At 38.4% G+C, this 23,176-nt stretch overlaps 1 protein-coding gene across 1 annotated transcript in view; it reads right to left on the bottom strand.

Annotated features, from left to right (window-relative positions):
• Window positions 1-691: 691 nt before the first annotated feature.
• Window positions 692-23,176, bottom strand: part of LOC134206193 (uncharacterized) — a 42,625-nt gene continuing 20,140 nt past the window's right edge. The window contains exons 4-5 of the mRNA XM_062681883.1: window positions 1,368-2,544; window positions 692-1,309 (exon numbers count right to left, since the gene is read on the bottom strand). Of these exons, the coding sequence (XP_062537867.1) occupies window positions 858-1,309; window positions 1,368-2,544 (1,629 nt within the window). The 3' untranslated portion in view covers window positions 692-857. The remainder of the gene's footprint in view (window positions 1,310-1,367; window positions 2,545-23,176) is intronic.

Raw genomic sequence — 23,176 nt, forward strand, 5'->3', positions numbered from 1 at the left:
TTGATAGCCTATCTTTGAATAGCCTTTGCACTAAAATTTGATAACCTAATTTAGAACAAACGGTCAGAGGAAAAGCAATGGACCCTGGGCTTTAAGATGATCGATTTAAGCGCCTGCCGTATTCGATCAAGGGGAGGATGGTTTGCAGGAACAATGACGACCGACAATTGCTCAGCTGTAGTTTCAACAAAACGTTACATAACGTCACTGTTTTGTCAACCTGTTACCTGTAAAATAGGCTTGCTATCGAGGGTCAAGTCAAAATAGTCAGCCTCCTTGACCCATTCCACAGTCGGAACACGTCTGAGGGATTTCGTATGGAGGAACGTGATGACCTGGGTCTTCGCTGCGTTGATACAGATCTTCCAGCTGGTGAGCTGGACATCCAGATCTCGTAACAGCACAATTCGTCCATGCATGACAAATGTGATGCTAGGCTAAAACGACCCGCACTAATCAAACCTAGGGCGTAGTCTCAACTAGTCAACTAATCGTAGTCTCAACGTAGTTGAACTAGATCTTGAAGACGTCGCTTATGGGAAAACAATATAACTCTGAATAATTCCTCAGACAAATTTTCATGCTCTCGCTGCGCTTATTCTATGATAGTTAAAGGGTTTATGCGCTTTTTTATTTGTAATTAATTTCTTATGTATCTTGATTGTAGAAAAAGTCATGCATGGAATGCGGGGCAAATATTTATTATTCATCATTATAATCAAATACATAAACAGAGCATAAAAGTATTATTGAACCATAAACCGATAATATCGATCCAAAATGTAAGTAAGAAGCAAGATTTATAAAATAATTGGTTTTTGCTCGTGCAGTTTCCTTTTTCGTCAACACCAGAGCTTTCAAGCTTTCGGCATTTGATCAACAGGAGCCGCATTTCCGATCGGTTCAATCTTCAAATACGCTTCCGTCCTGGCCGTTAGAATCAACGTCTTCGAGTCGAACTCCAACCGATCCGTTGTTTCGCTCATGGGAGCAATCCGGAAGTTTCGCAGCAATGTAACCAAACCAATCTTGGTCTGCATCTGCCCGAACCGCATTCCAATGCAAATACGAGGTCCTTCTCCGAATGGCAGGTAGGCGAAGGGATGTCGCGATTTTACCACTTCCGGAAGGAACCGATCCGGATCAAAGCGTTGCGGTTTCGGAAAATACTCCGGATCATGGTGCATCGAATGGATGGGAATCTGGAACAAAGTGCCGGCAGGAATGGTGAAATCGCAGCCTTCTGGGGTGTATGGCGAGTTAGATACCCGGAAAAGGTTGTCCACTGGGGAGTACTTCCGGAGGGTTTCTGTAAAATGAAAATTTTATTTTCATTAGTATCGTAAGTAGACATTTTGAGTACATACCGCTAACGACGCGATCCAAGTAAGACATTCCGAATAAGGTATCGTACTTCAACTCTCCACCGTCCTTTGCAATCGATTCTTCAATTTCTCGCCGAAGTTGATCCTGAATGTTTGGATTTCTGGCCAATTCGTAAAGACAAAAGTGCAAAGTGGTCGAGGAAGTATCAAATCCGGCGGTGAAAAATATGAAACACTGGGCTGCGATTTCACTGATTGTGATGCCCTCTCCACCGGAATTCGGTTTATCACTAAGCTTTCCATTGTTCTTAATTTTAATCAATAAATCCAAAAAGTCGTTCCTTTGCACTCCATTATCTTCTCTGTATTGGACTGTACTATGTATCAAACTCGTGAAAAAGTTGTGTACGTCTTCCTCAACAACCTTCATTTTGATCTTCTTAGCAAAGTTTTTGTAGCTACCACCGATGAAAAATTTAAGGAATTTCAACACGTCCATCCGATTTGCTTTAAGGCCCATCATCCGAAACTCGGAGCTTGGATTCTTGATCGAGTTACACTCCACTCCAAACGCCACATTACCAATCACGTCCATTGTATACCGCTGCAGGATATTCTTCAGCTCGATGTTCTCCCTCGTACAATTCTCCGCTACGTACTCCTTCAATTGATCTGCCACCTTCACCACTGATCCGAACATGTACTTCATTTTACCGGACGTAAACGTAGGAGACATCTTCATTCGCATCGCCTTCCACTGAGCACCTTCCAGACTGAACAAACTGGCACTCAGAGGATCTCCTGACGAATCCACGAAAAGTCCACGATTGTGGAACTTATGGAAGTCCTTAACCAGAATACTTTTGCTGATCTCCGGATCAACCACCAGCACCGCCGGCTGGAAGAAGTTCATGATTCCACCCAGTTTCAGACCACGTCGCTTGAACTCCCAATACAACCGTTGGAGAACTTCGCAGCTGGGCTCTTTCTGGAATATTCCTCGAACATTCCCGTAAAGCAGGTGCGGATTCTTTGCGATCGGAACACCCAACCGTGACCATTGCTGCTGTTCACGCCGCAGGAAGTAGTAAACAAAACCCGACAGGCAGGTGAAAACTGCTAGAACTAGCGTGATAATATCCATCTCAAAAAAGTCCTCTCCAAATGAACCGATGCTGATTACTGAGTTGAAATGCACCAGAACCGTTTTTATTAGGGACTAGGAATGGTTTAGCACATGTGAAAGAAGTTCAGCTTAGTGCGGAATCATTGTTTACGTGCCGAGTCATGACAAGCAAGGTGAGACGCATATACGAAAATCTCCATATATGGGACAATGGGGATTTGTCGATAACAGACTGTAGGATTTATTGGCGCCTTTTCCATCTTTCTGTGCTCTACGTTCCTAATGGAACATGGTCTATCGCTCGTTTTTATGGCCCTTCTCGTACAACAAAGTTGTAACGAAAGGCTAAATAATCACTCCAATAATTTTTGATAGGAGGCCCGGAGACCCATAGTGTTATATACCAATCGACTCAGCTCGCCGAACTGAGGTGATGTCTGTATGTGTGTGTCTGTGCGTGTGTGTTTATATGTGTACAAAATTTGTAGACACACTTTTTGTTACTTAGCATTGTCCGAATTACACCCGATTCTTTTTTTACACAGATTTTTTTTACACGGCCGTTTAAAAAAATCCACACAAAATTTTCGCAAAGATGCTCCATTTTGTATGATTCGAGAAATCGAGAAATCATAAAACTTTTTTACAAGGATTTTCAAATTTTGAACTGAAAACTTTTTTTACACGGAACGCATCCCCCGTGTGAAAAAAGAATCATGTACTCGCAACAGGTTCCATTCGACGGAGAATTCTATCCCAATATGTTAGTGAAAATTGGTCAGATCTAACTATGGGATCAAAAGTTATGGCCAAAATACAATTTTTTCATGCCTCAAACACGCTAGAAAATGCTCATTTATATTTTTGAATATTTTTTGCACGAGGAATGCACCATCACGGGTAGGTGGATTAATCAGGTTTTTTTCTTATTGTTAGGTTTGTTTCAACTTTGAATTCAAGCCTGTCTATGTACGTTATTGTTTTGCCTTTCTCGTACACCTAACATAAGTAAGAGCTATAAAATCACTCAAAAATTGAATTTCTCACAAAAGCCCCGGAAACCCGTAGTGTTATACACCAATTGACTCAGCCCGATTAAATGTTGACATTCCTGCATTAATTTCAGTGTATGTACGCTCGTATGTACGTACGAAGAATGTGAGACACACTTATTGGTACTTAGCTTTATCCGATTTCCCCATTAAAAATAGGCCCAATCGGGCAGTGCGTTCCAGAATCATTGACAAAACATTGCTTGTTCCAAAAAAATGAGATCGAGAAAAATATGGAAAAACGCCTGTGTGCATCACTGGAGACAATGATTTTAATTGAACTTTTAAATTTTGTAACTATTCGGTGAAAATCTGCGATAAAATCGCATCAACGAAATGCTTCAGATTTGACCTACTTAATTGTTTTTTTTTTTGCACTACATTTTCACATTTTCTCGATCTCGCTCGGGTTTTATTTTCGATAGGACAATCATTTAATTAGGGTAAGACGGTATAATGCGCCCCACCTGGCCAAAACGCCCCACTTTGATTTCTAGAAAACTATAACTAACTAAGGTTCAAAATCAGTTGGTACCTATACATATTTGTAAAACCATCATCCTATGTGAATATGGGAGTATTTTTTTTATTACGTAATAAAAATAATAGAAAAATACAAAAAGTTACAGTTTTGATGTAACTTTCAATGTTTGTTTGCTCAACATTCTGGAGCGACGCTAGCATACTGTCCGCAAAACTTGCACTGGAACACTCAGTTGGGCAACCAAATAACTTTTCTCAGTGGTTAATATGGTATAAAATTGCTTCCATCTTCAAAAATGTAACGTTTTTCAAAAATATGTTTCACTGGTCAAAACGCCCCAGTGTAGGCAGGACGATATGCCCTTACCAACTGGACACAAGCGCGGCGAGCTTGCAGCAGTTGCTACCAAATTATATGGAAACTATTGAAATGTAATTCCAACCTGCTTAAATGGACTTATGTTGATTTTTTAATGTCAAGCACATAAGGATTTGTAACCTTTTTATTATGGGATTGATAAAATACTAATGAAGGGCTATGAAACGTCTTTGGTTAAGGTGGGGCCTCAAAGGAAATGCAAACTCATTTTTATATATAGAAAGAAGAAGATAGAAGAAGATTCAAATTTTACAGAACTTAAATTAGGGTATTTGGCTCAAACCTTAGCCTACTATGCTGTGAATGTGCACATTTATTGTTGTAAATCTTCATATGTTGAATCTTCAACCAAAATTATGCTTACTTTTGGTTACTACGTCTAGTAGTCGAAAACAACAACATCGGCATATTTTCCTAATCTTACACACTTAATTTTTTTCGCCAAGATCTCAGCATCTATAGAAATTTGCTAATTTAATATGAATGCTAAAATAGTGTGAATGTTATCCGTTCATCTAATGTGCGAAAATAGGTAAGTCCATTCAGGAAACTACTTTATTGGGCAAAAGAAAAAGCTCTTGCACAGCCGGCCTGCCTTAGTGGCTGCTAAAAATCCGAGTTAAAGTGATTTTCCTCCCAAATCTATTACATTTATAAGTTTGAAAGTATATGAATCTAGCGTAATGTAAATAAAACAAGCTTGATACACTTTTTCAAAGAAACAGTGATAAAATTCTCTCTACAAAACGATGTATTACCGTTGAATTATTGATCAATTTGCGTGATCAGCCAACGTTATATCACAGACAAACAGACATAACACATTGAACATTCACTCATCAAATTCATCGTCATTTAAACACTAACGACATCTGTTGGTTTTAGTTAGTTGGGCAAATCACGAACCAGATGGCGGTAGTGAGCAAATGTCAAACTCGAGCAAATCCGAAACGCGCGCCGCTAGTGACCGATTGGCCAACTAATGATTATTTGAATTGACCAGTAAATCAGTAAACGATGGAAATTTGACGAGTGTTATGTCTGTTTGTCTGTGATTATATCCTAGGCAGATATAACATCCCGTTACGCCGTTACTGTACTCTTTTTGTTAGTCGTTATCCGAAATATTTTGACCTCTCTCAAGTATTTTTACCACACTTTAGAATATTCGAGACCACTAGGTAGATTAATCTTGGTTTTTATAAATATTTTCACTACAAACTAATGCTCAGTGAGCCGAGAAACTTTCCAGTTTGAACCCGTTGCCTCTGGATTGACTAACACAAGGTCGTCATTTTCAATGACGACAAATCCAAGATGTCAATTTTATCAAGAGCAAAAAAAAATGAAGATAAGAGACAACCCTATTTTATACAGGGATGCCAGACATACAGACATTTGGTCTTGCATACAGACATAATACAGATTACAGACATTATACAGACTTTTGATTGAAGTTACAGACTTTTACAGACATTCAGTTTTCGAATACCTTGGGCTGCCAAGAAGAATCCAGTTGGGCTTTCCATTTAAACTATTTTGGGTTTTCAAACATAATTGCTATGGGGATTTCGCCTTTTAGGCTTCTGAACGGAATTCCTTTTGGGTTTCAAACAAAATCCTTTTAAAATTCTAAATGAAAAGATTCTTTGATTCCTTTCGGAAATCTCAAAATATACAATTCAGAAGTTCAAAATTAATCCATTCTGATGCCCAAAATGATCCCATTCGAAAGCTGATCCGTTTGTACGGATTTCCGTTCAGAGTTATGTGAACTTCCGAACGTAATCCTATTGGGTTTACTAGCGGAATCCCCCCGAGCTCCTGAACGAAATTCTCTTGCGGAGACGAGCCAGTCTAAGGCTGAAAGTCTCCTTAATAAAGAAAAAAATTCTCCTGGACTTTCGAAATGGGATTCTCTAAGAAATTTTTTTGAACTTCCAAACGAAATTCTGGTAAGATTCTAAACAAATTCATTCTGAATTTCAGAACGCAATACGTCTTCCGGTCTTCCAAAAGGAATCCTTTTGGAATTTCGAAAGAAATACTTTTGGATTTTCGAATGGAGCATTCTGGGCTTATGAACGGAATCTTTTTCTGCTTCTGGACAAAGGATTCCGATCAGAAAACTTAAGGGATTTCCTACCGAAGCCCTAAGAGAATTTTGTTCGGAACTGCAAAAGGAATCGATTCGAAAATCTAGAAGAGTTCCTTCCGAAAACCAAAAAGAGCTCCGTTCAAGAAACCAAAAAAATCTTGGTTCGTAAACCCAAAAAAAGCCCTTTCTCTGGGTTTCAGAACGAAATTATTTGCATTTTGGAAAGATTTTTTTAGTTTTTGAACGAAGTTCTTTTGGACTTCCAAAACATAATTCTTTTGGGTTTCCGAACGGAACCTTGTTGGACTGCGTTGGATTTCGTTCGTTATTTTGGACTTTACTTTCAAACGAATTCCTTTTACGCTTTCGAAAGGAATACTTTTGGAATTCCGAGTGGAGTCGAGATTTTTTTCTCCTTCCGTACAAGGGATATCCTTTTGGGATTCCAAAGCCTAAAAACATTCCGTTCGGAAAGGCAAAAAGAGTTTCACTAGGAATCCCCAAAAAGTTTGGAAGACCAAAGGCTTTCCGTTTGATGACTTTGGCAGGTTTTGTCCTAATATTGTCAGGGGGTTTTGATGACGAAATTTTATGAAATTTGGCCACAATATTCTTTGATATGCGAAGTATTTTTAGGCCGAGTTTGAGCACAATTAGTTATAATAAACCTTCCTTACAATAACAGGACAAAACCTGCCAAAGCCATCATTTCCCCTAAAAAAATTCGTAAATATTATCAATTAATGCCTTTTCCTGCGCTGCAGCATATGTTTTTATACTCGTAGACCATAAATTTGATGTTTAAAATTAATTTTTAAAGTGTTTTGAATTGGCAGATAGCTCACAGGTTGACAGCTCTGTCCACAGTACAATAAAGATAGGGGTGTTCAGTACGCGAAGTTATTAAGTTTTTCGAAATTGATTTAAAATTAGGCTGTTTTTCTAATAGATTCAAGATATGCAATAATCTCAATAGATATTCAATAATAATAAAAAAAACAAACCAAATTTTATTTTAATTAGATTTAATTGGCAGACAAAATTAGGTTGAAAACGAAGGATCATCATTCGATAAATTAATGATTGACGCATTCTTTGCAATGTTTATTGTGATAAAAATGTAAGAAAATGTTTTGAAATGAAAACCCAGTTTTGATTATTACAATTGAAGTGTTAAGAAACCGTAAATTTTAATTCCAGTTTTAAAATTTTTCGTAACCTAACCTCACCTATAATTGCCAATCACATATTTAAACTAATGTGAAAAACACATTAGAAAGTTCAAAATAGCCCTTTATAAAAAGATACCATTACATTTAATTTATTTAATCATCTCCAGTCGTCGAGCTGAGTCGATCGGTATATGTATAACACTATGGGTCTCCGGGCGTTTTATAACTACACCATATTCACCGTCTTCCAACAAGGGAGCAAATCCGATAGTGCTAAGAACCAAAACGCACAGACAAACAGACGTAACCGCTAGAACAATTTCCTGAATACTTCATCACCCGGTTATTTTATCATCATCTAGCGTGCATGTTGCACTAAATGTTGTTTAGTACGACAATGTCAACAGATGGCGCTACTGTTAGACGTCAAATCTGAAAATAAACGATGCGGGCGCCTCTAGGTGTGAAACATTCAAAACGACCGTTCTGAGCATGAACGATGGGAATTTCATCACTGTTATGCCTGTTTATCTGTTTGTTAAAGATTCAAACGTCGACTTGACGAATCTGAAAGCACTTTCACGCAAACCAACACCATCAATGCGAAGGTAGAGGCTTCTGCCACCTATTCCTGGTGTTGGTTTGCGTGGGAGTGCTATCAGATTTGTCAAATCGACATTTCAATCTTTGTTTACTAAAGCAGATAAGTCGTTTTGAAAATTTGGTATTGAAGTATAAAGTCATGAATAAAACATTTCTCATTTCTCACATCACGCAAGCAATAATAAGAAAAAAGCCACAAATGACAAATAAGGAGTGAAAAGTAATAAGAGAAAAATGAGAAGTGATAAGTGAGTGGTGAGAATTGAGAAGTGATAAGTAAGAAATGAGAATTACGAAATGAGGTGTGAGGAGTGAGGAGTGAGATGAGCAAAGTGAGATAAGAAGTGAGCAGTGAGCAAAGTGAGATAAGAAGTGAGCAGTGAGCAATACGAGCAGTGAGTGAGAAGTGAGAAGTAATGATCGTTAAGTCAGAAGTGAGAAAGTAGGAAGTAAAAGAAGAAAATTAGAAGTAAGCAGTTGAAAGTGAAAAAAGAGAAGTTTGAAGTGAGAATCAAGAATTTAATAGTGAGAAATTAATACTTATTCCTATTACTTTCTCTCTACTCTCCCACATCGTTGCTTCCTTTTCCTTCTCCCTTATTTCTTTTTTTCTATCTACTTTCCTTTTCCTTTTTTTGTAACTTTCTTTTTCCTAATGCATTCTTACTCCTTCCTATTGTCTGCATCTTTTCTTTCTTATTTTTTCTTCCTTCTTCCTTCTTCCTCATTTTTTCTTCTTTCTTCGTTGGTCTTCCTTCTTGTTTCTTCCTTCTACAGTTTTCCTCCTTCTTTTTTCTTTTTCCTTCATTCTTTTAATTTCCCGAGTAGCACACTTGTCACATATCAGTGACTCATATGCGATCAAATCCAGTCACATTGAAGTCGCTGCAACCAAATCGAACTGAACTGTGCTACGAGGGTTCTCCCTTTTCCTCTTCTCTGCTTTCTTTTTTTCCTTCTTTTTTCTTATAAATGCATCCTTCTTTCTTCTTTCTTTCTAATTCTTCCTTCTTTTTCCCTTCTGTTTTTCTTTTTTCTTATTTCTCCTACTTCCTTCTTTCTTCTTATGTACTTCTTTTTCCTTTTTGCTTGTCTTTTTTCTTCTTCTCCATTCATTTTTCTTTCTCCCGTCTCATTTCTCATCACCAGGGAAGGGAATGGTTGACATTTCGTTTTACCATTCATTCTTCCCTGGGTGGTGCGGATAGGAACGATTTAGTTGTCAAACTGAAGCCGAAATTTTCTATTGTGCCGGAGCCAAACATTGAAGATTGTGGTTATGTTCATTTTAGATTTTATATTGAGAAGTATTGTTATTAGTTGGGGAAAAAATAAAAATAACCTTAGTTTGAGTTTTGCATTTTTTTTAACAAATATATTCACATTATATTTTGAGTGGAATATTAGTAGGAATACAACTAAAAAGCACTCGTTACGAGATTTCACAGCTTCAGATTCAGATTCAGCAGATGATTGGGGCAGGAACGTATTAAAACCATCGTAAAGTCATGTAAAGTCTCGCGCATTTGTGCGCCTTCACGCAGCATGGAAAGAGAAATTCGAAGAGCGGGAAATGTTTGACAGTCGAGTAAATGCAAAACAATGTTGCTTGTGGGAATAATTTCAAAATATCCCGCTACTCGCTTGAGAGCAGAAAAGCGGCTCTATCCGCAGAACCCAGGTCAAAAGCTGTTCCAATTCAATTTGTTGGTCTCTTACTATTTTAAAATTTTAAAACAAAAAACGAAAAAGTGCTGGTTGTTTAAACCGGCCTGAAATGGGTCCCAAAACGGGCAAATGTTGAACCAAAATTAAATTGCAGCAGTTTTTTTCAATTTATATTAAAATTTTGAAAATAGTTAGAGGCGCTAACAAATATGCGTTATATGTAGGGTTTGAAGAAATCGCTCTCAATAGATAACGAACAACGATAAAAGAGCGGCTAAAACCTCTTCGAATTATAACAAGACATGAAAACAAGTTTATCCCACTTGTATACAAGTTCTAAAAAACAAAACCGGATAAGCAGCCCCCACCAAGAGGCTATGATGAAACGCTCCAATCTCGCTCATTTCCAGCACTGGTGTATAAAACAAATTGATTGGAGCTTTTTTGAAGAAATTTATCAAAGGATATAGCCCCCCGGATCAGTTCATTATCGCAACAACTTGCGGAAAACGTCGCCAAAACATCTCAATATTCTTGTACCTCGTCGAACATTCTCGAACGATTATTCGTTTTCGAGATCGAATCGAAAGCCGTAATGCCAAACATGCTCGATTCGATAGAATTTCGTTCGAATCTAGATGCGCAATGTCACCCCGGTTTAGCGCGGCATCATTGTTTATATGCCGAGTCATGGCGATCAACATGACTCGGCAACAGTAGGTGAAGCGCGTACTCTGTGTATGGGACATTGCAAATTTGTTGATAACAGTACGATATATGGGCGTCTTTTACCTTCCATGGTTCTACGACCATACTGGTACTTGGAATGTTGTTCAACTTAATGTTCTTCTGGGATTTTTAATTAACAATTTAAGACTTTCTACAGTGAACGTTTGCTAATTGGGTTTTCCCTAGTTGGGGCTCGCCAATTGAGACGAAATCCAATTAACATGCAGCTATACGTCAAAATGTTTCCGTGTTTGGCAGGATCGATATTTCTTGGCACGTAAAATTTACCTTAATTCAACGCAAAAAGTAAACAACATTGACGCTTGTCTAAACGCCCCAATTTACGAACGACATTCGATAGTTGGGGTTAGGTCGTGCCCCAATTAGCGATCGATCACTGTAAATGTAAGGATACTATACTCAGAGAGTCGAGAAGCTTACATGCTATTTGATAAGCATATGCGGTATTTCGAAAAATTTCGTTTCAGGTGGTTCGAAACGAAATTCCGCGGAATTTCGCGGAATTTGAGCATGGCGAAATCTGATTTCTTGATTTCGTTTCGTTTCGTAAAATTACAAAAATTTCGCTAGAAAAAACTAGCTTCTAACGAAATTTAACGGAATTTCGCGGAATTTCGAAACAAATTTAAACTTAAACCATACTTTATATTATCAAAATTTTTGGCTGCGCCGCTGAACATAATCATGAAGTTGTTTTCAAAGCTTTGGATTATACAATATTCCTATTAACGCTTACTACATAACCTCATTCTTAGTCGACAAATTCGTATGTAGTTTTCTTCTATATGAATGCGAAAACGATCATGTGGATGCTGGTCATGCAGCTAGTCCGGTAGAACGCGAAGTGAAAAAAAAATGTACCTCGCGTAGCAGAAATTTGTTTAACCAGTGTGCAATCGATCGTGTTGATGCTGATCACGCCAACTAGTGTGGGAGAACCTGAAGTGATAAAACTTATGTCTGCATGGAAGAGCACAAAATTATTTAGTGCGGGATCGATCGTGTTGTAGAAGATTATTAAACGAAACACATTGATCTTGCGTTGTCTACTTGTTTTTGAAATAACTTCGTTATACATATTTTGTCGCTTACCATGGGGTTTCACACGAATTACCTTCTCATTTAACCAACGATTCCTGTCCCGTAGCGCTCACGGAGATGCAGAGCATTCCTTGGTCTTGTATAACAATGAGTGTTTAACCTTTTTTTTTCTCCTAATCCTAAATTGACTATAAGCACGTGACCAGCATCATTATTGGTCATGAATTGGAAACACCGAAGCAAGTATACAATAAGAATAACTTTTTTGTATCCCAAGAATATTATTTAATTGGTGAGCTGTGCATATTTGCTGTTTTTTGGCCAATCATGATTAGCAACTACGATGTGTACAGTTAATCAAGCTAATAAGCTGTTCTTTGACTATTTGCACAATATGTAAGCAGAGCCGTAGCGTGGACTGCTAGCGCCCTTGGCGAAATCATGATTTGGCGCCCCTCTTTTGATTATAAAAATGGGAAAATTTAACAACAATTTTACAATTTAAAATACATCAACAGTAAAATTAGAAGGTTTAGTGGTTTAAAGATGTTTTAAACGTCATTCAATACTGTGAAGAGAACAAGAACTTTTGTTCCTGAAGTTCATTTGAATTGCAGAATGTCCATCTAAGATTTGTTTCCATTTGGTGATACTTTTTTTTGTTGGATTATTTCACAAGTTATTTAAGCGACCTTCCAGAGCCGTGCTGGAAGTTCATTAAAAATGTTAAGGTTCTTTTCAGAGCCTACGCACTGCTGCGTCTAGTTGGGTCAATAAAATCCAGCTCTGAAATGCGTCGGTCGATTATCGGAATCGTTATCGGACCTATTCGCGTCAAGGAAAATCCAATTTTGGAGTGTGTCTGACGGTGTTTTGAAACCACTTCTGGACCTAACAGAGTTAATAAAATTTCACTCTGGGGTGAGATGGTTGAAGGTCAGAGTTTCTACCGGATCTAGTCGAATCAGGGAAAACCATTTTTTGGAGTGGGTTTGTTAGTGGCCGGGAGTTGCCATTGAACCTATTTGGATCAAGTAAAATGTAACTTTAGACCACTGAACCCAGTTAGGGCAAATTAAATAAAAAATAATTGTACGGTGTGTAAATTGGTTGGTGGTCGAAATCGCCAACGGATCTGTTTGGATCAAGGAAAATTTAACTCAGGACTGTGTCTTTCGATAGTTTGAAGTCACTTCCTGTATATATTTGTGTTGATAAAATTCAACTATGCAGTGGGTTGTTCAATGGTCGGAATTGCCGTCCACCTGAGGACCAATATACATTTGATTATAATAAGAAGAAATGTGAAAAAAACAAAAAACGGGAAATTTACCTGAACTATAAATTACACAAAAATTCAGACTACTTCCGGATATAAGAACAAAAGGCACTTCAAAATGTTGTCAATCGGTTTATTATGAATGTAACCTTTTGAAGATATCCACTTAAAAAAGATAAATAAATTCAAACCAATGAATTTGAGTGTGAATTGTCCTTTTATTAGTTAATTAAGTTATTTATTTATCTTATATATTATTCATTGTATAGTGTCCTACAGGGTTACCCAATAATCGGACCACAATACAATAAAGTTTTAAAGCTAAGCAAAGCTGCTAGTTTCGGATAATCTTTTTGAATTGCGAAAGCTTCATAAAAATGTCCACTTCGTTGTAGCCCTCGTTGTAAGTATGGCATAAACGAGAAAGAGGTGCAGCTTTTCCCAGGTTTGTCCTTCACAGAAAAAATGCTGAAAACTAATTAACGCGTAAAAAATTTAGACGTGGAAAATTATACTATTTTGGGCGGACATGGATCTTTTCTAACAAGTTCGCCCTAAATGTATGCAATTTCTATAGCGTTATGTAAATTCCTATAGCATAAATCAAAAAAAAACTGACATAATGGAATGGAAATCGCATACATTCAGGCGATAATATCGTTTAAATTTATGTGCATTACTTTTCGTGTAAATTTCAACAACTTTTTCTATCTGTGTACTAGTACATAATGTAAAAACAATTTGATAAAAATTCCGCGGAAAAAAAAATTTAAATTTCGTTTCGTTTCGAAAAATTTCGAATTAAATGAACCTTGATTTCGTATCGTTTCGATGTATCGAAAGAAATCTTCTTTTCGTTTCGTTTCGATCCGAATCAACATAGACATTTTAAATTTCGTTTCGTTTCGTTTCGTTAGGAAAAAGTGTGTTATCGCATACCCTTACTATTTGAACCCCTTATTTCTGTAGTGGCAACCCTATGCCTTTACTATCAAGGCTCTCTGGTCGCTATTATCAATTCAAACAGAGACAGATACCGGTTTCTCATTGTATCGAGGGCAAAGTAAAAGAATGTAGATAAGAAACTTTTACGGAGAGACAAAGATATCAGCTCGATAATAATCTAAATTCGACGCAGTGTACTCTACGGTCAACAAATTAAGCACTGATTAAGTAGATACTCGCAACCAACGGCGTTTGATAAGATATCCTGTGTACAGTTTAGCGCGCAGTCATTGTTTATGTGTCGGGTCATGGCGACCAACGTGACTTGGCGACAATAGCTGAAACGCGTACTCTAAGAAAGGGACATTGTCTGTCTTTTAATTTTGGAATTTGTAAAAAGAAACTCGCAAATAAATCTACCTTATGTTAAGGTGACACGGGAAGCACTAACAATCATCAAATCGTAATCCTTCATCATTGAATGCTTAACTTTTTTCTACAACAAATATGATTTTGAAAAAGTATCACCGCATAATGGTTCGAGGGCAGCCAAAACTTGAAAAATTAAAAGTCGTATTTCGGTCGGAATTATATTTTTCTCATTTTATAGAATACTTATGTGATTCAAATTCAAAATTTGAAGAAGTTCTGTTGAGTTTTGACTTTGTTACATCATTTTTAATTGAACATAATTGTTGATTTCCAATTAAAAACGCTGTTTGACAAAGCGCTTAGATCAGCATCGTACGGCTTCAATCCCAACAAACAACGACAAGCTACAAATAAGCATCTAAGTTAAATTACTGTTTATTTGTAATCTTCATAGCTGAATAAAATGGATGCTGAATAATTCGCTAGACAGATTTCATCTCAGCATTTGATCCAACTAATATTCGACTTGGCCTATTTATTTGTTTACCACCTTTATTTGAGGTCGAACTAACGTTTTTGTTTTATCACATTTCAGCACATTGGGGAAGTGTAACAATGTGCTGAACTAATGATTTTTAAAGTTCTCTGTTCGACTATGATGTGATGCTCTAAAAGTGTGGTCGAATTGCGTTTGAATAGTAGATTAATAAGCAAGCATTAGACATCCTTCTTAACCGTTGTCCTTCTTAACCATTGGATTTCACCTTTACCGGATCTATCGCACAGTGGAAGAAAACATAATAATAGTTTATGCTTTTTCCGTTTGAAAGAAAATCGCGAAGGCTTGAATTGATGATATTTGGATAGGAAAATAATAATTTATTTTCAAGACATTGTTGGAATCATTGTCAAGAACACTCATGCCTTTTATATTAGTGGGGCTGCTGTTGGAGAAGATGTTGGAGATTTCAACGAACAAAATTGCTGGAGCAATGAAGAAAATTTATGCAGTTGTTGTAAAGTTGTGCGGAAACGAACACAAACAAATTCATAAAAAATCGACCATATTGGATATCTGTTACAGATTTCCTATGTACTAGTTGTTTTTTCTATATGTAAATAAATGTTGATATGTTGATATGTTGATGGCACAATCATTTCGCAATTGGTTATTCAGAGATTCCGAGCAAGGTCGAACATAAATTCATTAAATTTTCATAAACCCCATCATTGGAGACGAATTTTATTTTATGGTTTTGACATTATTTTCTTATTTTTTTCCCAGTGTTGAATGGTTATGACTGGCTGAACAATGGTTGAAATAAAAATCTTGTCCAGTTATTAACAAACTGTAGTTTGACAGATTGACTTGTTGATTAAGAGTCCAATTATGATTCATATTCAGCCATACGATTATTTATGTTTTGCATTGAGTAAGCCATAACTTACAAATGAAGGAAGGCGTGGATGGCAACGTTACCGGCGGATGATCAAATGACAGCAGTTCGAGACCCGATATAGGAAAATTTTAAAATTATTATATGAAAATAGCAATTGCAATACGTTCAATGGGGAGATCTTGATGGTGTTACTCTCAATGCGTTATTATTTTCGAAGAATTTACATGTAGCTGAATTAAGGCTAAGTAAAATGCTTATAAGAGGTTTAACGAATCAGGTAATAAAATTGTTTTTCAAAATGAGATGTTGTAGCTGTATAACTTCTCCAAAATTGTGTGAACAAAGCCTGAACAGAAGTTTCGATAAGAAATAGTACAGACATAATTCAACACAGTGCTGAACTGAATCATCACACTGATGTTAGTTAAACTAGTGAATGTTTGTTGGGATTACATCGCTATCTCCAATATTATTTCAAGACTGCATTATCAGGGTCTTAAATAGTATGCCTATGTCAAATATAGGTGACAAACTTCAACTTTAGTTAACTTTATATACAAATTTAATTAAAATACTCACATTTTTTTGATTGGAGGGCTTCAAAAGTATAGGCGCCTATGAGTGCCCGCTATGATTCTATGCTCATTACAAAGCTAAAAGCAATAGCTTTCTATTAATCACTATTTTGTTTTGCGAAAAGTTGCGATAAGCTGTTTTTTTTAACGTTTTAGTTTGAAATGTGCATAGTATTTTTTGGTCTGATTCTTACTAAAACCTTACAAATGCGTATTTTTTGTTCACAAAACCATAAAAATGCCTTTTTCTAATTATTAGATTGAAGTGTCTTACTTCCAAAATCTTCTCCTGGCATCCGAGAATCTATCAATTTTAGTTTTTTCACGTGAATTTTATTGTTGAGATTTTGTTTATGTCTATTAATCCGAAATACGTAATCATGCTGAAAATTTTTATAGACCATATGAAAACTGTTAGTATTGGATATTAGCATTGTTCATCACTTTGCAATCAAAATGATTTTACCTATAAAGAGTTTCAAGTTTGACTGTTTGAGCTCGAGCTAAACTGTAACACATATGAGGTGAACCGGTCAAGGGCCGAAAACCTCATTAATAAAGACAATAAAAAAAACTGTAACACATTATTCTTGCCAGCAATAGACAATGTTGGTACTGATATTTGAACTGAAAAGCAGAACCAAAACAACTATTTGAACAAGCATAACAGATGAAAAAAACTACCGCGATTCCATAAATCAGTTTAGTCAAATCAAAGTTTAGTCAAGAAACAGCGTTTCGCAGCACTCACAATGGTTCGAGAGCAGCCAAAACCTCGAAAATCGAAATTCGTGTTTCCGTCAGTATTATAATTTTCTCATTTTATAGAATACTTACGTGATTCAAATTCAAAATTTGAAGTAGTTCTGTTGAGTTTTGACTTTGTTACATAATTTTGAATTGAACGTAAATGTAGATTTTCTAATAAAAACGCTGTTTGACAAGGCGTTTAGATCAGCATCGTACGGCTTCAATTACATCGCTAACCCCAATATTATTTCAAGCCTGCATTGTCGGGATCTTAAATAGTATGTCTATGTCAAATATTGGTGACAGAACTCAATTTTAGTTTACTTTGAATACAAAATTAGTGTAAATACTCACAATTTTTAGATTGAACTGCTCCAAAAATAGGGTAAAACGTCCTATCGTTGTGGTATGCCCTAATGTTGCGGTAGTGTTAAAGTAGTCCATTCTGGATATAATACCATTGAAAACAATTGTGGGTACGCTAAAACTCTTCGGATTAACGACCAGAACAGCTTTTGTTTGACAAAATTCCGTTCAAAATGATGAAAAATCAACATTTTTCGTTAAAAATTTGAATCCCTTGAGCCTATTATGGCCCTCCTTAGCCGTGCGGTAAGACGCGCGGCTACAAAGCAAGACCATGCTGAGGGTGGCTGGGTTCGATTCCCGGTGCCGGTCTAGGCAATTTTCGGATTAGAAACTGTCTCGACTTCCCTGGGCATAAAAGTATCATCGTGCTAGCCTCATGATATACAAATGCAAAAATGGTAACCTGGCTTAGAAACCTCGCAGTTAATAACTGTGGAAGTGCTTAATGAACACTAAGCTGCGAGGCGGCTCTGTCCCAGTGTGGGGATGTAATGCCAATAAGAAGAAGAAGAAGAGCCTATTATTGCGGTAGTGCTAAGGTCCTATTGTTGCGTTATCGCTCTCCATAAGAATTACATGCAATACCGCAACAATAGGACTGACCTTCAAAAAATATCGCAACGATAGGCACCTGCGTCCTATTATTGCGGTAGTTTGTTTTTATTGTGATAAAAGCAAAACAACATAAGTTCAGCACAATTGACGTAATATTTACGAAACTATAGTTTACGAGCATCCTATTCAACTACTACAATGTGAAAATCAACCAACAGGTAATTTTTGAAGAATTTTTGTAATCACTTTTGTTTTGACACGGTGCTTAACCCCTCCATAATAGGTCGTTTTACCCTACAACTTTTTTCAAAAATGTTCCATAATTGTGAATGTTCCAAATAAAATTATTTGTCTTAGCACATGCACAGCCAGTATTTAGCAAGCAAGTCTTTTGATACGAACATTATTTATAGCCTTTATTCACTTTTCAAATAACGAGTTTGTACTATCCCATTTAATTCCAACACTAGTAAGGTCATTAAGAAAACCAATAACGGCCTTACTGTTGAAGTCGAAATACGTAACTGTGAAGTAACAATCAAGTAATGGAATTAAATGGAATAGTATTAACTAGTTTTATGGCAAGTTAGATCATCTTTGTTGCGAAACAATCTGTTTTCAAAATCCGAATTTAGCAGTAAAATGAAAGTATTGACTATTCACAGAGATGCCTAAAACGGCTGTATATTGCCAAAGTAGTGCTTCCAACACTCACGTTCAAGTCTGTATGTGACAAAAACCATCAAAATACCATAATACAAACATAAGGGATATTTTTAGGAACATTTTGAGGTTTTGGTCAACCTTTGTTCTGGAGCGAACCACTGTGCACCGGTGCGTGCTTACTCGCAATCTACATGCTGATACATTCACAGTTACATCAAACAACTAAAAACCGAAATACGCCGCTTCAAAGTTGCGAGGTGATAATGCTAGAAAGAGACGAAAGATAGGAAAAATAACACGGTGTTTAATGCCTCCCCGAGTCACCTTAAAGGATGGACTAAAATCGAATTTTCGAACATTTTTATCTTCGAAATTATTTTGAAATTCTCCCGAACTCTTCTACTCATCCTAGAATTGATTTGAAAACTACTAAAAATGACTTCGAAATGCTAAATTGTAAATTCCTTTAGGAATGTCAAGTTTCTCGAGCTCAACATAGAGCGTTGCAAATGTTTCTCTATACGTGCTGCGTAAAGCAAACATTGAGTTGCATTATTTATTCGTATAAATGCATCGCTCAGCCTGCATCTCAGCCTATTTAAATATTCTCTTTCAAGAGCGTTCCAAGAGACATATAAGAATACATAACACGAAAAAAATTTTCCGATTTCCTTCTAGTATTTTCAAATTTGAGAGTGCCATAGAAAAAAAGTTGTCTCAAAACCTTGCTCTATAACCTGACATCAGTGCTTCTAATAATTACCATTCCAGAATTAGAACGATTCCAACCATTACCCGTAGGGATCAACAATCGCACCGCACATTAATTTTCCCGTACGTAGACACACACTTACCAGGCAGCATTACCCTTCGGAATGCCATCAATCTTCGGCTTCGCTTTAATCCCTTTGCTGACAATATTGCAAATCCCACCTCCTAGGTGCAGTAGACTCACGAGTCTAATGGCTTCCTGCACAAGTGCTCATCTTGACAAATTGGTCAGCAGTACCTGGAAAGTGTACACCTCAAAAAGCTACCGGGTGAACATGAACTTTTAAGGTGGTTATACACAAAAGCCACAAATTGGCCATCTTGGAAACCACGTGCTTTTTTCAGTCCATTTTCAAGAACACGGATCTCGCGATCCCAGTACAGCTTCACGAAACTATTTTCCAGAACCGGGACAGGCACATATTTGTAGTAGGCGACAAACTGGTTAACCAAGTTGAGCTTTAAAGCAAGCTGTTGGTGCACAACCCTAGCAGCACAATTCACGTTGATTTAGTTGCAATAACTCATATATGACCAAATTTGGTCATATATGAGTATCATCAACTGATTTACAACATGTGTGTTGCTCGGGAATCTTGGCTACTTCGTTATGACGACCGAGATAGGCTGAATCAGCTAAGGCTGAACACCCGGGCACGATATGCCCAATCGTCTCCCCTACTGAATTACACTTCCTGTAGCGGTCCTCCACCTTTTTGTGCAACATATAATGCCGATAGTTCATCTTCGCAATTACCTAGTCCATGATAGTTTCCAAGAATCCTTTGCTTTCTGAAAAGAGTTCACCCAACACCAGCCACGTTTTCGACGCCGCTTGGTCGATATATTCCAGCTCCAGTTGATGGTGATGCGTCCCATGCAACTCCTTCTGCTTCCATGATGCGATCATCTCGTCGACAGATTTGATCTCGCAATTCAGGTGATAGTCCTTCTGCGCCAGATGCAGGGCACTGAATCCGTGGTCAGCTTCACACACAGCGCGATAGATTTCGTGGCGGTTCTGGCTTTCCACGAAGTATCTTCACAACTGCTGGATCTGGGAAACACATAGTGTTTGTATATCGGTGACGCCTCTTCCTCCTACTGTACGTGGCAGGGTGACTCTCTCAATGGACGATTTTGGATGGCGCATGCGATGCTTAGTGAACCCCACTCGTACTGCTCGTTCTAACGCCTCCAAGTCAGTCTTGGTCCACTTCACCACCCCAAAACTGTATGTCAACAAGGGCACGGCAAACGTGTTTATCGCCTTCACCTTGTTGCCGGCCAACAAGAAGCTCTTCAAAATACCGTTGACACGATGCAAGAACTTTTCCTGCAGCTCTTTCTTGATCATCGTATGGCAAATTCCTTTCAGTTGCAGGAAACCTAGGAACTTGTACGTTTCGCCTTCAACCATGTTTCGAATCTCCTCCTGTTCGTTGACGCGGAAACTGTCGGCATCCACTAGGTGACCCCGGTGTAGACCGTATGTATGGATCGACATTTATCGATACCAAACTCCATCCGGATGTCGTTGCTGAATAACGTTACAAGCCGCAGAAATTGGTGCAGCTTCTCCATAGATTCCGCAAACAGCTTCAAGTCGTCCATAAAGAAGGTGTGGGTAATGTTTGTACTCCTTTCCCCACTCTTCAAATGATGGCCATAGTTGTGTTGGTTGAGTGCTCTGCTAAGAGGGTTCATGGCAAGGCAAAACCATAGAGGACTAAAGCCTTGGAATATGCCCCTCCTGCTGCTGAGAGTCCTGGATCGCAACACCTTTTCTCCATCGGTAATGTGTAGGAATGTACTCAACATCCCTATAGCGTGCTGCATTAGTCTGATGACGTTACCGTCTATCTTATTCAACTGCAGTACCTTAAGAAGGTACGAGTGAGGTAGCTGCCCGGGGTTATCTAGTACCGTGTTGAAGCATTCCGCCATCCGCCCGTGGACCGTTGTGAGTTTTTCATACCAGAAATTATGCACAAAATCGGGTCCTGGTGCAGCCCAATTCCTGGTATACCGGGTAGCCTCACATATGTCTTGGGCGGTCACGTTGATAGCGGTCATGTCTCCAATTCCACCACAATATCGCTCTTCTTCTGCCATCCACACCACATCGCCATTGTGTATGAGGGGGTTCTCCCATAGATTGGACCAAAACTGCGTGACTTCTCCAATCTCCGGAAGACCCTCGCCAAAGTCGGCTTTGTCGTTTCGGATGTGGTTGTAGAACTCCCTTTCGTTGATGTTGAACATTCGATTTTGCTCCATCCTCTTCGAACATACTCCATAACGTCGCAGTCGTTTAGCAAGAGCACTCAACCGCTGTACATGGGTGTCGAGGATCTCAGTTATGTTCGCCTCGGTGAGATCACGGAGTTCTGTGGGTTTCACAATTTCAGCAACATTCCGAACTAGCCTGGTTGATCGATTCCCCTTCTTGTACTGTGTTAATCGACCAACCTTTGACCGCAGTGTGGCGATGCGGGTCTCCAGACGTCGCATCAACGCGGGATTTCGTGCTTTGGGCCGTGCGCGTCCAACACTCTCACCTTGTGGGCGCGTTCGCAATCCCAACGTTCTTACAACAGCCACTGTAGCCGAATACACGATAAATTGCAGCTCCTCAAGGTTCTCCACGGTTTCCAAGTACTGTGGCAGAATATCCTGATTAAGGATGCTTACTGCACTCGTCAACTGATAGGACTACTGCAACTTAGGTATTCGATGTCGGGGCATGGGGTCTGTCCCACGAAACTGTGTAACTGCTGTGCCATATGATTAGCTAATTCGTCCTTCAATTGCTGTCGTTGCAATTCCACTGTTCCACTCCTGGAGCGGCAGGTGCAATTGAATCGCGACGGTTACTTGCGATTTATGCATCCAACTCAACAGAACTCCTTCTCGACATATCCCTCGATCTTGCTTCCTCCTCCTCTAGTTCCCTCTGCACTTCCCGCTTGATGTACTCTACGTCTTCTGGAGACAGCATATTATGTGACATGATAGCTCTCTGGCGTGTGTACAACTTGTTCTGGTCAAGCTGGGGTACAAACCGAGGGAACCTCTCATTTAACATCTCCAGCATCGCCGGTCTGCCGAACATATCCGCCTCCATCCTGGTGCAAACGTAGTAGCAACGGATCACGTATTGATTCATCTCCCTTGTCCACATGACCCGCTGCCGTCGGCGGCCTGCTAACGTGATTGACATATCGACTAGGACATGGTTCGTTCTGCTACTGGATACCTGGCTGGCTACAGCGTCGATATACCTATGCCTGGCGTATTGTAGAGCTAAGCGTTTAGGGTCCCCAGGTGCGATTCCACCGCGTGCAGCCAGCATGTTCGTGGCCTTCCACGAAGTCGCCGGCCTCTATCTGGTTCTCTGTTGAATATTGTTTTCGCTATTCTTTCTTCCGACATTCGCACTAAGCCATCAGCCCACTCTTTATATACTTAATACAGCTCATTGTACGAGTATTGTACGCAGCAGGTTTCGCTCGATAACCACGAAAGCTCTCCACACCCAACCTGCAACTGTTATATTTTTTAACAATTCTGTTTAAAGCTATGTCCATTTAGAATCCGGAATAATAAAATCATCTGTATCTCGGTAACGGATTGACGTACAAATAAGGTTAATACATCAAAACAAGGGTAATTCACTGTACTTTAAGAAAAAAATATTGATGCAAATAATTTCTTCTTGTTTCTAGTGAAAATTCGCACTTTCTTCTTCATTCCTCTCATCAAAAGTTGCACACCTCCAGAGTCAACTTCCTTGG

The sequence above is a fragment of the Armigeres subalbatus genome, chromosome 1 (genome assembly GCF_024139115.2).
Source record: "Armigeres subalbatus isolate Guangzhou_Male chromosome 1, GZ_Asu_2, whole genome shotgun sequence".
NCBI lineage: Eukaryota > Metazoa > Arthropoda > Insecta > Diptera > Culicidae > Armigeres > Armigeres subalbatus.